The sequence below is a fragment of the Chenopodium quinoa genome, unplaced genomic scaffold (genome assembly GCF_001683475.1).
Source record: "Chenopodium quinoa cultivar QQ74 unplaced genomic scaffold, ASM168347v1, whole genome shotgun sequence".
Classification (NCBI taxonomy): domain Eukaryota; kingdom Viridiplantae; phylum Streptophyta; class Magnoliopsida; order Caryophyllales; family Amaranthaceae; genus Chenopodium; species Chenopodium quinoa.
In genome coordinates, this window is record NW_018745177.1 from 2,712,309 (window position 1) to 2,727,272 (window position 14,964).

The window sequence follows — 14,964 nt, forward strand, 5'->3', positions numbered from 1 at the left end:
CATTTTTAAGGTCGTGGTCTAGCAAATTTATGATTATATAATAATCAGATTCATTTTTAATAAATGCTCATTTCCTTATAATATGTTCACTTTTTAATATTAAATGTTCATTCTTTTTAATGTGTTCATTTTTTGTTATTAAATGTTCTTTTTTTCATGTTCATATTTTTTAACTAAATATTCATTTTTTATTTGGACCGTGCGTTTTGGGCCTCACTTATTGTAGCTATCTTGGCTGGCCTCCAGTGCAGCCAAGACCAATTGCCAGAAGCACGCAATAGATAGATCGTCAATAAATTTACAAAATCCTTTCAATCATTCAAGCCAGCCAATTACATGCATTATTCAGAAAATGGGAAATTGAAAAAAAAAATAATAAGAAAAAGAAAAAAAGATCAGCTTGATGATTACAATTGGGAAGTTAAACAACCAAAACTTGATTTAACAAGATTAATTTTTAGATCATTATAACTTAAAATACGGCAGTCATAGATGCTTCTCCAGTTACGTGACCTTCAGTTACATCCAACAATTTCTCCTTCGTCACCTGCAACTCAATCATCAAACGTTACATTATACAACCATGTAACTATACTCGAGAGATCACGATGAACAAATCACGTCTACACCATCATCCTCTTTTTTATACCATAAATTAATTAATCGGTGTTATTAATTGTAATTTACATCCATTCTTTCAGATTAAGTACATAAAATCAATCTTAGCTTTAACCATCGGTTTAAACTTTTAATTTAGCTAATGAAAAAATAAAATAAAAGTAACATACCGTCTTGCCGAGGCGAAGCTCATCATCAAGTGCATACAACTTAAACTCAATCCTATGCCCATGACTAGGCATAGTAGGGACTCGCCAACCAGGTACCTTTTCATCATTATTCCCTTCAGCAACATTCACATAATCACCGCCTAATTCCTCTTGCTTGCCCGAGAATCCCTCGGGCAAGCCTTTTAAGGTAGGAGGGATATGTGCCACGACCCAAATAGTCCACGGAACGAGTGGACTATCTGGGTCTGGGGCATCAATATCCTCTACAACCAAGGCCAAATGTTTCGTCCCCTCCGGAACATTATACCACTCGATCGGAGGGGATATACCGGACTTAGCACCTTGACCTTCGTCGGTGTATTTACGTGGTAGCCGCCCGTCTTCCTTGTTCACCGGCGGGCAGACTATCCGGAAATCATCGGAGTCGTGTGTTACACCTGCCATTTTTCCTAGTACAATGTTGTTGATTTATTTTTTTAGGCTTGGAAAATATAAAGAGGATGTGTTGATAACATGTAACACTTGTAAGATGTAACAAAAATTTAGGTTGGATAATGTCGTAGGTGTTTGGATATGTTTTTATAGAGTGAAAGGATATGACACGTGCTGGAAGAGTTTCTAGCTGGTGGGAGAAGATTTAGGTGAATTAGACACGTGTTTGGGTGTTTGTGATGTGTATTTTATTTATTTTTTATTTTTTTCTATCAAGAAATTAGTAAAAGTAAATGGGATATTTGTGATGTGTTTGGCTACGAACATTTCCGTCTTCGAACTTTCTACTAGCATCGCAAATCACCGACTAATCGACTCGTGAATTAAATTTAAATAAGTACTCCGAAGCACTTCTTTTTCAGTTCCACAATTGAAACATTCATCATATATTCATATGTATTGAGAGACAAATTAAATGGCAGATGTAATAGCAAATGGGGATTATTTGGTTAGCAATAACTTGAAGTGTAAAGCTTACGACCGTCCTAAGAGCGTTGAATAAACTAATTAAAAGCAAAAAGATTAAATTAAATATTAATTACACCAATCGACGCGTGACTTTGTCATGCTTTTCCAAATTGGTACAATTTTAGGCAAAATATTAAATACTTATCCGACGCCCAGGGGACGTTCGTTAGCAAGATCCTAACTTGAATATTCCATAATATTCCTTGTAATAACTTTAGTTTGATTCCCGTTCTTTCTTTTGATGCATAGAATTAGAAATTCCTCTTGTGAGAATAGTTTCCTATTTTTTTTTTCTTATTTTTACAAAATCTTTGGTGTAATACCAAGTACTTGTGTTAATACACTAGATTAGATATATTAATTCACAAATTATTGGGTGAGTCCATTTTATTAATCTACCTTGTAATAACCTTCGTTTTTTATTAGTTGACACGTTTTGACTTAGCACTATTTACACATCTCCCTTTGACCATATTTTGTAATTTATATGTTAAGAAAAATACAGTCAAGTCGGATCTTGTTAGATTCGCCACAATGTCTATTTTTAAAATATTAACTTTTTATATATTTTTTTTATTATTGTCAATTAAGGATATTAATGATTTAATTTGTGCATTGACAAAAGTGACTAAAGAAACGTGTCAATTAAAAAGAAACGAATGAATTACGTCTTAATAATTTAAATAAATTTTTAAAATTTAATAAAAATTGTACAAAAACTTATACTTGTATTTAAATTTAACGGTCATATCGATCTCAAGATCCTCTTGAACCAAAAGAAAAGGTTTAAATAACTGAGCAATCCGTCATTCCCACTTTCACAAATTGATTATATTAGAAGTTTGATATGGAGTACTATATTATGAAAAAATGGTAAAATTAATAAGAGCAACTACAATGGTTAGCTAATTCATTTAATAGATTGTCACCTTCACATGCCGCGTTATCTTTTTAAGTTACAACAATTCTATCTATTTGTTGCTCCAATGGTTAAGCTAGTTATAAATTAATTTTTTTTAAATAATAATAAATTTTATCTAATAAATAATACTTATCAAGCTAATTAGCTCTACAAAGCTAATTTGCTTGCTAAAGCTCATCAACAATATGTGCACAATGGTATAGCTACTAGCTTAAGATTTTAATATTTGCAAGGTAGTCCTTATTTCCAACCATTAGAGTTGCCCTAATGATGATATGGAAAGCCGGTCATAAGACATGGATTTAGGAGTATATCATGTTGCATCTATATATCAATATAAAAGAGTTTTGCATGAAGGATCATGTTAAAATATAAAACTAATTTAAACTTCATCTAGTAGCTTAAATTTTGTTGTTGAATTAGTATTAAGATACTTTTTTACATCCTCTTCTTAGCCCTCACTAGAGGTGGCAATTCAGGTCAACGAGTCAGGTTCGGGTTAGATTTCGGGTTATGCTTAGAAACTATCAAAAATAGTCTAGAACTTTACATTATTAAAAGTATGAAATTTTGGTCAAATCGGGTCGAATCCAGGTTATTTGGGTTCGGGTTTCTCTTAATAACTTTGGATTAGGTTATCGGATCAGGGATTGACAGCCCTACTTTCTCACACTTAAATTTACATCAAACCTTTTATTGATGGAATGAAGATAAGCAAAAGAATGATTATTAGCAACAAACATATGTTTTTTTATTATTTTTTTTTTATTTTTTTACGGGTAGCAACAAACATATGTTATCACTTTTTGAAACGATTTTTATTCAGAAATTAAGTCGATTGGAACTAACAAATCTAAAGTTAGAGTAACAAAGTTCTTTCAAATCAAGTAGAAAATAATTGGTGATTTGCTTTGTTTAAATTCATATTTTTAATGATACAGTAGTAGATCGAAACCAAACAAATACATGGTACATTTTGAAATTGAAAACCTTTTAGGGCCTGTTCTCATTGACCGAAGTCAGCTGAACTGAATTGAACTGAATTAAGCTGAACTGAGCTGAGCTGAAGTGAACTGAAATGAATATTTTATAAGAGAAGGAAATTAGAAGTTGAAGTGAACTGAGCTGAGCTGAACTGAACTGAATTAAATTTCAACGTAAGAAAACAAACCCTTATTTGTTGAAAAAGTAATGAAATTTATTAATGTGGAGTTACGACAAGGAAAAAGTAACAAAGCCAATCAAATTTGGCATCCTCAAATACAGATACGATTTTGTTTGAGCATTCTAGAAGTTCATTTGAAATTTTGTTTTGATTGAATTTTTACTTTTGGATAAATTGTTGAAATCTATAGTGTATAGTCCTTTTCTTTTTCCAAATGACCACTAATATTATATTTTTTATTATGGCTGTTTATGATGACAATTTTTCTCACCATGACAACGGTGAAGATGACAGCGACTATTGTCATTTGATCTTTATTGTATGCTTGTGAAAAATGTGAAGTTCATCTTTACCCTTATTACTCTGTCTTTCTTTTTCATCTTCTTTTTGGAAATTAAATACAATTGTCCTGTTAATAAACTTCATCCAAATTACAATTATATATTCTCTCACCTATTTGAATTTAATTTAACTAATAATTTGAATTATTTTTTATGATATGTCAATAAAGCCGATTTTACCTCCAAAAACAAAAGGCTTGGGAGTGTTTGGCAATTGGTTTTTTTTGCCTAGCTTTTGGCTTTTGGCTTTTGTCTTTTTAGTTTGGTCAAACAGCCAAAATACAAGTATATGTTTGGTAGTTACTTTTTTTGTTGGCTTTTATGGTATCTTTTCCGCCAAAATCTAATAGGAGTAGCTTTTTCTATTGACTTTTGGATTATTGACCCACTTTAATAAACCACTAAGAACCATAAATAAATTTACCACGCACTTTTGTAAATAAGTGGCCTAAACAACTAACTTAAAAAGTCAATCCACATAACTAATACTTTCAGCTAGTCAAACAAGCCAAGCAAACAAGCCAACAACCAACCGTCAATCGCCAAACAACCCCCTAGTCTTACTAGCTAGCTTTTTAGTTTTGGCTTTTGGCTTTTGGCTTTTCATTAAAGAAACTACTTCTTTATCCTGAAATCATTTTTTTTAGAACCTTTATCCTTAATCGATTAATTATTATTAGTAATTATTGATTACCTACTCAATAATAATTTTTAATTAGTACTTAATAATTAACAGTTATCAATTAACAATTAATAATTAATAATGAGTACTTAATAACTAGTATATTGTAATTTAGTAATTATGGAGTAGTAATTAATAATTAACGGTTTGTAATTTGATTTGTTAAATACCGCTCTCAAATGTCTAATTAACGCCCGCAAAATAAATATGTATTACGAATTTACCCTCATTAGATGTAAACAAAGAATTTACCTTTACAATCATAATTTTAACCCACAACCACTACCATTATTTACCACTTATCAATTTACAATTAGAATTTACCTTTACACTGTTTCTTTAAAAATTCTCTCTCTAAACCACCACCACCACCATTTACCACCCACACAACCTCCTTATACTAGCTCAATATAATTTTGCCGGAGACATGGTTGGTTTTTTTTTTCCCTGGAAATGGCAGAAATGCCCAATTATTTTGCCAGAAACGCCTAGATCTTTCGAAATATCGGGTGGTTAATCGAAATTTCTGGGCGGTTGGGTTGAAACGCGAAGAAATTTCGATCTTCCATGCGATTATTCAAAAGATCTAGGCATTTCAACCTAGATCTGGCCAATGAATTAGGCATTTCTGCCCTTTTTTCCAAAAAAAAAAAAAAAAAAAAAAACATATCACTGCTAGTTGCTATCTGCGTGCTATTACTACTAGATGTTGTTATTAATGCTGTTGTCTATTTGCTAACTACACAGACTCATTTTGCCTTTTCTGTTTTAGAATTTGGCGGTCTGATCTATAAACTAAAGTTGACTTTCTTTTGTTTAATTATTAGATCAAACAAACAAATTGGTGTTTATGGATGTTTTTAGTAAGAACTAGGAAGTTATATCAATTGAAATTATTGTTTATCGTATATGTTAATTATTTCTCATTCGTGGTTGTTGTACATGTTAATATTATTTCTATATTAAAAAAATTAAAAAGTTGAATATTTTAAATAATAGTAATAGTAATAGTACTAATAATAGTAATAATAATAATAATAATAATAATAATAATTATTATTATTATTATAATAATAATAATAATTATTATTATTATTATTATTGTTACTTATTGGTTAATTAGGTGTTACATTAGTCTGTAAAAAGTGATACATAATGTCGAATAAAGTGTTACTGATGATTGAAAAATGTTACCTAATAATCAATAAGGTGATACATAAGTTCACAAAAGTAATACACAATATAAGAGAAAGTGCTACTATATGATTGAAAAATGTTACTAAAGATAAGAAAGTGTTACATAAGAAATAAAAAGTAACACTTTAAAAATGATACTGATAATATAAAAAAAGTGTTACGTAAAAGGGTTTATAGTAACACTTTAAAAAGTGTTGTTACCCTACGTTAACCAAAGTGTTACATAAGACCTCAGGGAACATGGCCGGATGTATCACCGACTAAAGTGTTACCTATTTTCTATAATAACATTTTTACCACTTTATATAACACTATTTAGGTGTTACTTAAGGTTAATTATGTACTAGTGAAATCACGAGAAAGCCGCAAAAACGGCGCCCCTATCAGGACATGTGTCAAAACCTGATTGCGCCGCCAATCAGAGCATGTCATTCTAGGGTAATAACTAGGGCGAGCAAATTAAAACTACCTGAAAAATCGAAAACCCATTCCGTTATCGTCCTGAAAATTAGGGTACCCGATCCGATAACCATAACGGTTCGGGTACCCGTTCTGATAATTTGTTATCGGGTATGGTTTTTGGGTATCATTTTAAAATTAACGGTTACCCGTTCCGATCCGCTAAGCGATTTTTGTATTTTTTTTTCATACTTAAATCTATTTTTCCAATATTTAAATTCTAACTTTACTTCATAATCACTATATAATATCAATGATTAGTAATATTATTAATAATTTGGTAAATATCATGTAATATTGTTGTTAATTAGTGTGAAAAAATCATAAAAACTAATTTATTAAGTTTAATTATCACTATTCGATACCTTATTGGGTAACCGATAATCAATCCGAAAATCCGGGTACTCGAAGTCCGGGTACCCGAACTTATCGGTTCGGTTTATGAATATCACTTTTAGTGATATTGGTTATCGAGTACCCGAATCGTTAGTACTAACAGTGTGAGTACTCGTCCCATACTCAACCCTAGTAATAACCCTAAAGGGGGCACAATTCCCCACCTATAAATACCCCAATGATTTATGACGGGAAGGGTGGATTGTGACATAATATTCAACAGAGCATTAAAACAACTCAAACTTCTCTCTACTTTCTCTCTATAGCCTTTTCGTTTTCCGATTACTAACTTGATCGTCGGAGACGAATATTCTAGTAACGAGATATTCGTTAATTTACAGGTGTCCGGGCCGTCTATCCAAATAGCGCGACCAATGTCCAGGGGAAATCACAAAAAATACCCAAAACACTTTGTGCCAGTCAAACTGTGAAAGTGTAACACTTATTTAAAAACGAATAGAGTATAACAAATGGCTAAACAACCACTGTAAACAACCAATACTAATAGTCAGTCAAACAAGCCAAGCTAAACAACTAGTAGCCAATAACCAATTGGCAAACAAGATCTTTATTAGAATTCAATAAGTTGATCTTGAAAAACCGTTCAACCCAACTTTTCGTAAAAGTTATTCGTGTAATTACTGCAAACAATCATTTCAATAAATTATCTTGAAGTCTGATAAAATACAGAGTAGATAATTTAAAGAGATAATCAAACAATTTATATCAACCGATTACTATCTATCTATCAGTTAATTACCAAACAAGACCTAAGCTCAGTTTCCAAGAACCAAGAGTCACAACTCACTCAACACAAGAGCTAGTTCTAGAACCCACAAAACGTAACATAGGCAAAACATTTCCCACCTCCTATTAAACGTCAATTAACCCTGAAACTCTACTCCTCACCATCCCCATAAACCCGTAATTGCACGATAGCCTGACGTAAACAACCGACCCACCTCCCTTCAAAATTGAACCCGAACACTCAAATCAAAATCAAAATCAAAATCACACCCAATCACAAAATCAAATAAACCCCACAAATATTTTCCTCCATAATCTGAATTTCCTCCAATTCCCAAATCTAGAGAGAGAAAATCAAAGATGAACCCAACTGAAGAAGCCATGGATAAAGAGAGAGAGTGGGAGATGAGGCCTGGTGGTATGTTGGTTCAGAAGAGAGAGAATGGTTTTGATGATGATGCTGATGATAATAATAATCTTCCTTTTTACAAGATCAAGGTTGTTTATGGCTCTTCTTCCTACGAATTCGCCCTTCCTTGCAAATTCACTTTTGGTATTTTCTTCTTCAATTTTCTTTATTAATATTTTCTGGGGATTTTCTGTAGTATAATGATACAGTAGTTGATTTGTTTGATTGTGGGGTTTTTGTTATTTTTGGTGTAAATAGAGCCACACAAATGGTGGTTACGTAGACGGGATTCGATTTCAGGTCTCGGGTTATACCCGTAAGCTAGTTGGCATCCTTAGAGTTTATGTTTAGTACAAGTATTATGTTTGTGTATAGTTGGGTTTTGTTTGATGTTTAGGGTTGATTTTATTGAGAAATTTTGTTATGTGAGCACAAAAATTTTGAACTTAAGTTATGAGCTTGTTTCTTTGTTTTAAAGTGGCTGAAATGTGAAGAATTAAGGGTTAGAGAGAGGGGATTACTGCTCTGATGTAATGGGTGTTTATGTAGTGATGTTATATCAGAGAATTGTTGGGTTTTATTCAATGTTTATGATTGATTTTCGTTGGAAGCTTTGGTGAAATTATGAATTGGGAAAAACTTGGGGTTTTGTCGAGGTTTCCCCACTTTTCAATGATGAGTATTGATTAGTTTTCCTAATCGAAATCCAGGCTGAATTTTGGATAAAAGGAAAGGTCCATCTTTTAACTCTTTTGCTTCTAAAAGCAGAATTGAAGTGGTTTGATGTGAGTGTAATACTTCCCCATATGGGAATTGTAGTCATATATAAATTAGTTTAGAATGTTTGTAAGAAAGTCCCGTGTTTTTGTGGTTGAATTCACTTTGGTTTTCTTAGTTAAAAATTGTTATTAAGATTATGTTTCTAAACATATCCTTAGTTAAATAAAATGTTGGTGAGAGGTGGGTTGGAGATATTTTTGTCAAATCTAAGTGAATCCTTAAATATTGGTGGTTGAATCAATGTGACGAATAATTCCGGTTGGAGAGAGTACATACAACTATACAAAAGAGTTTATAATTACCTATTTGAGTGGCCAGAGATGAGGTACTTGGCTGTGTCCATCCTGACCTTTCTAGGCATACTAAATGCTTACAATAGTAGTTTGCTATGTGATAGATGGACATGTCGCGTAATTAACCCTTCGTTTCATAAAGAATCATGCTACTATTCATATTTTGAGGGAGTCTACTGAATTATTCCCAATATATAAGAAAAATTAAACTTATGTGGGAGGTCTTGTTTGATTTGTCTCAATGGTTGCGTTAAGAATATCAATTTTTTTTTTTAATTTCTATTAAAACTTTTACTTTCTTCCCAATATGTAGAGTATTTAATTGTCAAAGATGTATACTGTCAAAACAAGAGTAGTTTTTAAAGATGGAAGGAGTGATAAATATTCACCTCACCTCCTATTTACATCATCTAAAAAACTCCTCCCTTGTATGCCTTCCCTCTTAGATTCTGAAACATCATGGTAGAAGTCGACCTTAGGTAGTGCTTGTGTCCAAATGGGTTTTGAGACAGAGATGTTTAATTTCTAATTTTTTTTATATTAATGGCAAAAGGTGAGTTGAAGAAACTTCTTGTTCAAGAAACTGGGTTAGAGCCTGAGGACCAAAGGCTTTTCTTCCGTGGGAGGGAGAAGGAAGATGGTGAGACTTTACATATGGCAGGTTTAAAGGACCACTCAAAGTTGTTGCTTATGGAGCGTCCAGCTAGCAAGGAGAAAAAAATGGAGGAGGCAAAAAAGAAAGAAGAAATATCTAAGGCATTTGCTGCAATTGCTGGAGTTCGGGCAGAGGTGGATAAGCTTTCTCAAAGGGTAATTTCATTTCTTTCTTGGAAAGGTTTTTTCTATACTAGTTTTCTGGCACGGAAATTCTTTTTGGCGAGTAGAAACTAGAAAGGTGATGTCTTTGTTAGTTTCCTTCTTATATGCAGGTCTCATCCTTGGAAGCATCTCTTTATAATGGAACAAAGGTAGATGAAAAGGAATATATCATCTTAACAGAGTTGTTTATGGTTCAATTACTGAAATTGGATAGCATTGAGGCCGAAGGAGAAGCAAAAACCCAGCGGAAGAATGAGGTGAGTTGGTTTTGTTTGTGCTCAAGAAGGATCCCTTTTTTTATTTGTAAATTTTTTTTAGTGCTTGTATTCCCAAGAAAACACTGGATGCTTGTCTTTTGAAGCTAAAGAGCAACAAATTTGTAGAATTAAGTTTTATTCAACTTTTCACTTGAAGTGGAGATCTTAGCTTGCCTAAGGAGATTACAGTTGTTTTACACTTTTACTTCATTTGAGAGAATGGAAAATGGTTATTTTCAAAAAGAGCTCTAAGACCCAAATATCAATGATTTAGTAGAAAAATACATATCAATAATTTCTTGTTACGAATTTATGCCGCTAGCTTCTTGCTGCTATGTGTTCAACTTTGTTATATAAGGTCCAATACTAGAATAAACTGAGTGAATTGCATCACAAGTACTGTGTTAAACTATTCATAGCATATAGCTCATAACAGTAACCTATTACTCTGAGAAGGCTCTTCTACTATCATATTGGCTTCTCTCCATTACCCCATCACAAGTTAAGATGTCAAGGGAGCAGCCGGGAATGTGAATCTGTGAGTTACAATATTACATGCAATTTCTCTTGTAGATTAAGTCAGGTTGCATGGTGCTGTAGCAATTCCTCTTAGTTTCGATTTTTACTTGGGGTTTCGGTTGTTAAGTGTTGCTTACCGTTGTACTTATCTTTGCCATGAATCAACAACTATGATAGAAGCTATCCTCCCATTCATAATTCCACACCATAATACTAATACTCGCCTTTTTCCAAACTCTTTAAAATGATGGTTTTGTTATATCTGTATCTTTATATTGTATGATTCCCTATGACGATTCATGTTAGCCGACCCCAAATCATTAAGAAGATTTTGAAACAACGATGTAGGAAGCAACACAAATGAGTCTCATGAATCATTAAGAAGATTTTGCATAGTTAAGAAGTGTCGTAGGCATCAAATTTTGGCTAAAATTTAACACATTAATTTTTTGGTTGAATTAGGAACTGGAGTAACAAAAGTATAACATCCAGACATAATTTAATCCGTTTCTCACAAACCAATAACCTAATCATTCTGATTTAGTCTTCATTCTTGGCTCTTGAGTGCCTGGTTTACTTGTCCTTGTTAATCAGATTACACAACCATACATTCCTAGAAGCAGTTATTAATTTTGTTGGTCTAATATATGATGGAGTATGGAACTGCGCTAGCGAATAATGACTTATGTGTGGCATACCATTTTCTTTTTCACTGATTATTTTCTCTTCAATTAGAGTTGTGCAGTTTGTTTACCTAGTTTATTTCTTCATGTGAGTCCCTGACAATAGGTTCTGCATGATTGAACAGGTTCGTCGTGTGCAAGGCTTTGTGGATACTCTGGATGCCATGAAGGCAAGAAACTCGCATCCACATGATAATTGCAGCAATACTGTAGCAGTGACCACCAACTGGGAGACATTTGATTCTGGAGTTGGGAGCTTGACTCCACCTTCGGTTTCATCATCTTCAAAAGTAACAGAAGACTGGGAACGGTTTGAATAGCTTAATATCGTCATATTTTTTTGGTGCAACTTATAATTTCATTATTGCTTGTACAATCCATTAGGGGACTTGTGTGATTATGATTTTTTTGCCTGTGATGGCTCCTCATCAATTCAAAGCTGTATTTAACTCTTTGAAGTTTGGAGTATGAAAGTTGCATATGAAGTTGTTGCCTAAATTTTTTGAAGACATTCATCTATGTATATGATCACTTACCAAGGTCTAATACCCATGTTCACTACTTTGCCTATTACTCCCATCTTTCCTCGTTTTTCCTTCTTTAGACAAGAATCCTTCTGGTGGTGCTGTTTATTCACATATTTCAGTTATTTATATGAATTCATGATTTCAAGTTAGTTATTCTAGTTATGACAGTTGAGTTTCTGATTTCACTGAATCTGTTGTGGTCAGTTGAAACCTCTTTGTCTTTGCCCTTGTCTGCGTGTTCGTGTGGGGATGCATGCCATAAACGATGCAGACATCTCTGTTTGTGATCTTGTACCTGTGGATCATTGAAGGCTTGATGCACTTGGAGGAATAATTTAGCTGTAGTCAGGGGTTAGATTGTGCCCTGATGACTAACATTTTGACTAAAAAAACAGGAATAAGAGAAACAGCATCATCTAGTGAAAGTTGCACTTGCACTTGACAACTGTAGCGAACACGGTAAACACAAGACATTACTAGATGTCATTGACATAAGTGTATTATCTATTATGCAGAGCAAGCCAAGAGATAAAGATACGGTTCAGGCTAATCAATATTAAAGTACTTCTTTGCTTAAGCTTTTAATTTTGTTGCTAAAATATGATATCATTATGCACATTATTTGACTATTTTTTGAGGTTTCCTTTTCTATCACATAAAATAAAATTCCCTCAATGGGCGCAAGAAGGACCAAGTTGGTTTCCATGCCTAAATAAAATAAGATCTATATGCACTTGATGTGTGCATATCATTCTAGATATATACACCAAGGGCCTGTTCTCTTACGTTGAAATTCAATTCAGCTCAGCTTAGTTCATTTCAGCTCCTAATTTCCTTCTCTTATAAAATATTCATTTCAGTTCTATTCAGCTCAGCTTAGCTCAGCTCAGTTCAGTTCAATTCATTTCAGTCAATGAGAACAAGCTCCAAGTCCTGTATTTTAAAAGTTGGAAACCATGCTCACCACGATATCATTATGTAATTACATCAGCATGCGTGACTTTTGTCACTCTTTGAGAATGGGATGAATTTTTTTGTGAGAGTTGATTGGAGCATGATTTTGCTAAAAAAAAAAACAAAAAAAGATTTGAGTGTTGTTTGATGTGAAAGACCAATAAGAGATTTGAGTGCGGTTTACTCTAAAAAAAACCAATAAGAGATTTGAGTGTGGTTTACTCTGAAAGACCAAAAAGAGATTTGAGTGTAGTTTGCTCTGAAAGACCAAAAAGAGATTTGAGTGTGGTTTACTCTGAAAAACCAATATTTGATTGGAGCTCAGTTTTGCTTGAAAAAACCAAAATTGTTATTTTTGCAGGTTCAAAAAGAATGACGTTCCTGCTTGATGATTGATGAGTTCGAAAAAGATGAACGTTCTCATCATTGAAGAAAAAAAATAAATAAATTTGAAGGCGACATCGACAGAGTACTGCAACTCGATCGACTTCAATAAAGTAAAGAATTTCCAATCGCAACGTTCGTGTTACAACCGTTACGATTGCGGGAGGGTATTAGAGATATTAGATATCGGAAAATATATTTGATAAATTTTCCGCAGATATCAATAATAGAATAATATATTTAGGTTTATTTTATATTAAGATAGTATTTAGTATATCTTTTAGCAATAATATTTCCTATCTTATAAGCTTAGGTTTTGTATAAATATTATACCTATTCATCAAGTCATTCTATTCACTTTTTCCCCCTAATTTGTCAAAATGCAAGTACACTCTGGTGCTTTACTTCCTTTTATATATTGAGCAGCTTGACTTTTTTAAATGACGGAGTACTCCAGTTTCTTGGTAACGCCAAAAGTGAACCTAACCTCCCAATGAACTAAACTTGAATTTAAATTGTCTAACAACCTGTTTACAAACCCCCATACGAAGCTGATATTTCTAATGCCTAGTTGTACATGCACGACTACTTTATACTCCATATGTTTTTAAATACTTACTTCATTTCTCCATGCGCAGAGTTTTAGGAGAAATTGGAGAAAGTAATAAAATATGGAGATAGTAGGGTTGGTGAAAGATAAAAAAAATTGTAAAAAACAAAAGTAGTGGAAAAATTGGAGGTGAGAGAAAATGAAATGAATAAAATATGATATTTGTTGGATCCACTAGGTGGTAGAAATGAATTAAATATTGTAAAAACTTTCCATATAAGGAAATGGAGCAAGTATTTAAAAACGGAGGGAGTAATAGTATTTTTTTTTATGCAAAGCCGGGGGCATTAGATTAGATTAAAAGAGTATCAAAAGCTACAAGAGAGTTGGGGAGATTTATCCTCCAAAATTACATCCCGAATAAAGTTTGGTGGATCATTTAAAAGTACAAGAGTTACATCTTGATTCTGAGAAGTCCTACAATATTTTGCTAAAAGATCAGCTGCCTTGTTTGCATTCCTACCTTCATAATAGAGCTTGACATTCTGCATACCCTCAAGCTGGACCCTGCAACATTTTAAAATATTAGTATTGACATCCTTGACAGTCGGCATATGAGATGAGGTCAATAGCTTGCTTCGAATCTGAGCACACATCCACTCTCTCCCAGCCTCTTTCTCTAATCAGCTCCAGGCCAGCAAAAATGGCAGCTTACTCACCCAGGCAAGCAGATTTAACTCTGCACTTCTGATAGAAGCCCAACACCTAATTACTTGCATAATCTCTAACAACACTAGCTATCCCAGCCCAAGAATCAGCAGCACTGAATGAGGCATCACAGTTCAGCTTAAGAGAAAGGGCAGTAGGAGGACACCAGCAGACAGGTGGGGGGTGACAGGGGAGATCAAACTCGAAGAAATCTTAAGAGAGGTTTCAAATTCCCAAGCTAAAGCTAGGGACTCTCTGAGGGATGTATCAGGGGGTTGCTTTGTTTGGTTAAAAATTAGGTCATTTCTCCTTAGACATAACTTCCAGATAACAAAAGAAAAAAGGTTCTGCCAAGGAAGTTGGATGTGAGATGTAGCAGTTGGATTAAGGGATAGATTAGTGAAGAGCCAAGATTTAAGGTCTT

The 14,964-nt window shown here is 33.3% G+C and overlaps 2 protein-coding genes across 3 annotated transcripts; one reads left to right on the forward strand and one right to left on the reverse strand.

Annotated features, from left to right (window-relative positions):
* Positions 1-284: 284 nt before the first annotated feature.
* On the reverse strand, positions 285-1,654 carry LOC110710786 (UPF0098 protein TC_0109-like). Its single transcript, XM_021889128.1, has 2 exons — positions 789-1,654; positions 285-547 (listed from the first exon to the last, which is right to left on the reverse strand). The coding sequence occupies exons 1-2, from the start codon at positions 1,230-1,232 to the stop codon at positions 473-475; spliced, it is 519 nt and encodes a 172-aa protein (XP_021744820.1). The 5' UTR covers positions 1,233-1,654; the 3' UTR covers positions 285-472.
* Positions 1,655-7,775: 6,121 nt separating this feature from the next.
* Positions 7,776-11,978, forward strand: LOC110710719 (BAG family molecular chaperone regulator 4-like). 2 transcript variants are annotated; one of them, XM_021889057.1, is made up of 4 exons: positions 7,776-8,210; positions 9,693-9,949; positions 10,051-10,215; positions 11,543-11,978. In XM_021889057.1, the coding sequence occupies exons 1-4, from the start codon at positions 8,018-8,020 to the stop codon at positions 11,735-11,737; spliced, it is 810 nt and encodes a 269-aa protein (XP_021744749.1). In that variant the 5' UTR covers positions 7,776-8,017; the 3' UTR covers positions 11,738-11,978. The 2 variants fall into 2 exon arrangements, with proteins under 2 accessions (XP_021744749.1, XP_021744750.1); XM_021889058.1 differs by having other exon boundaries at positions 8,018-8,210; positions 10,069-10,215; positions 11,543-11,737.
* Positions 11,979-14,964: the final 2,986 nt, after the last annotated feature.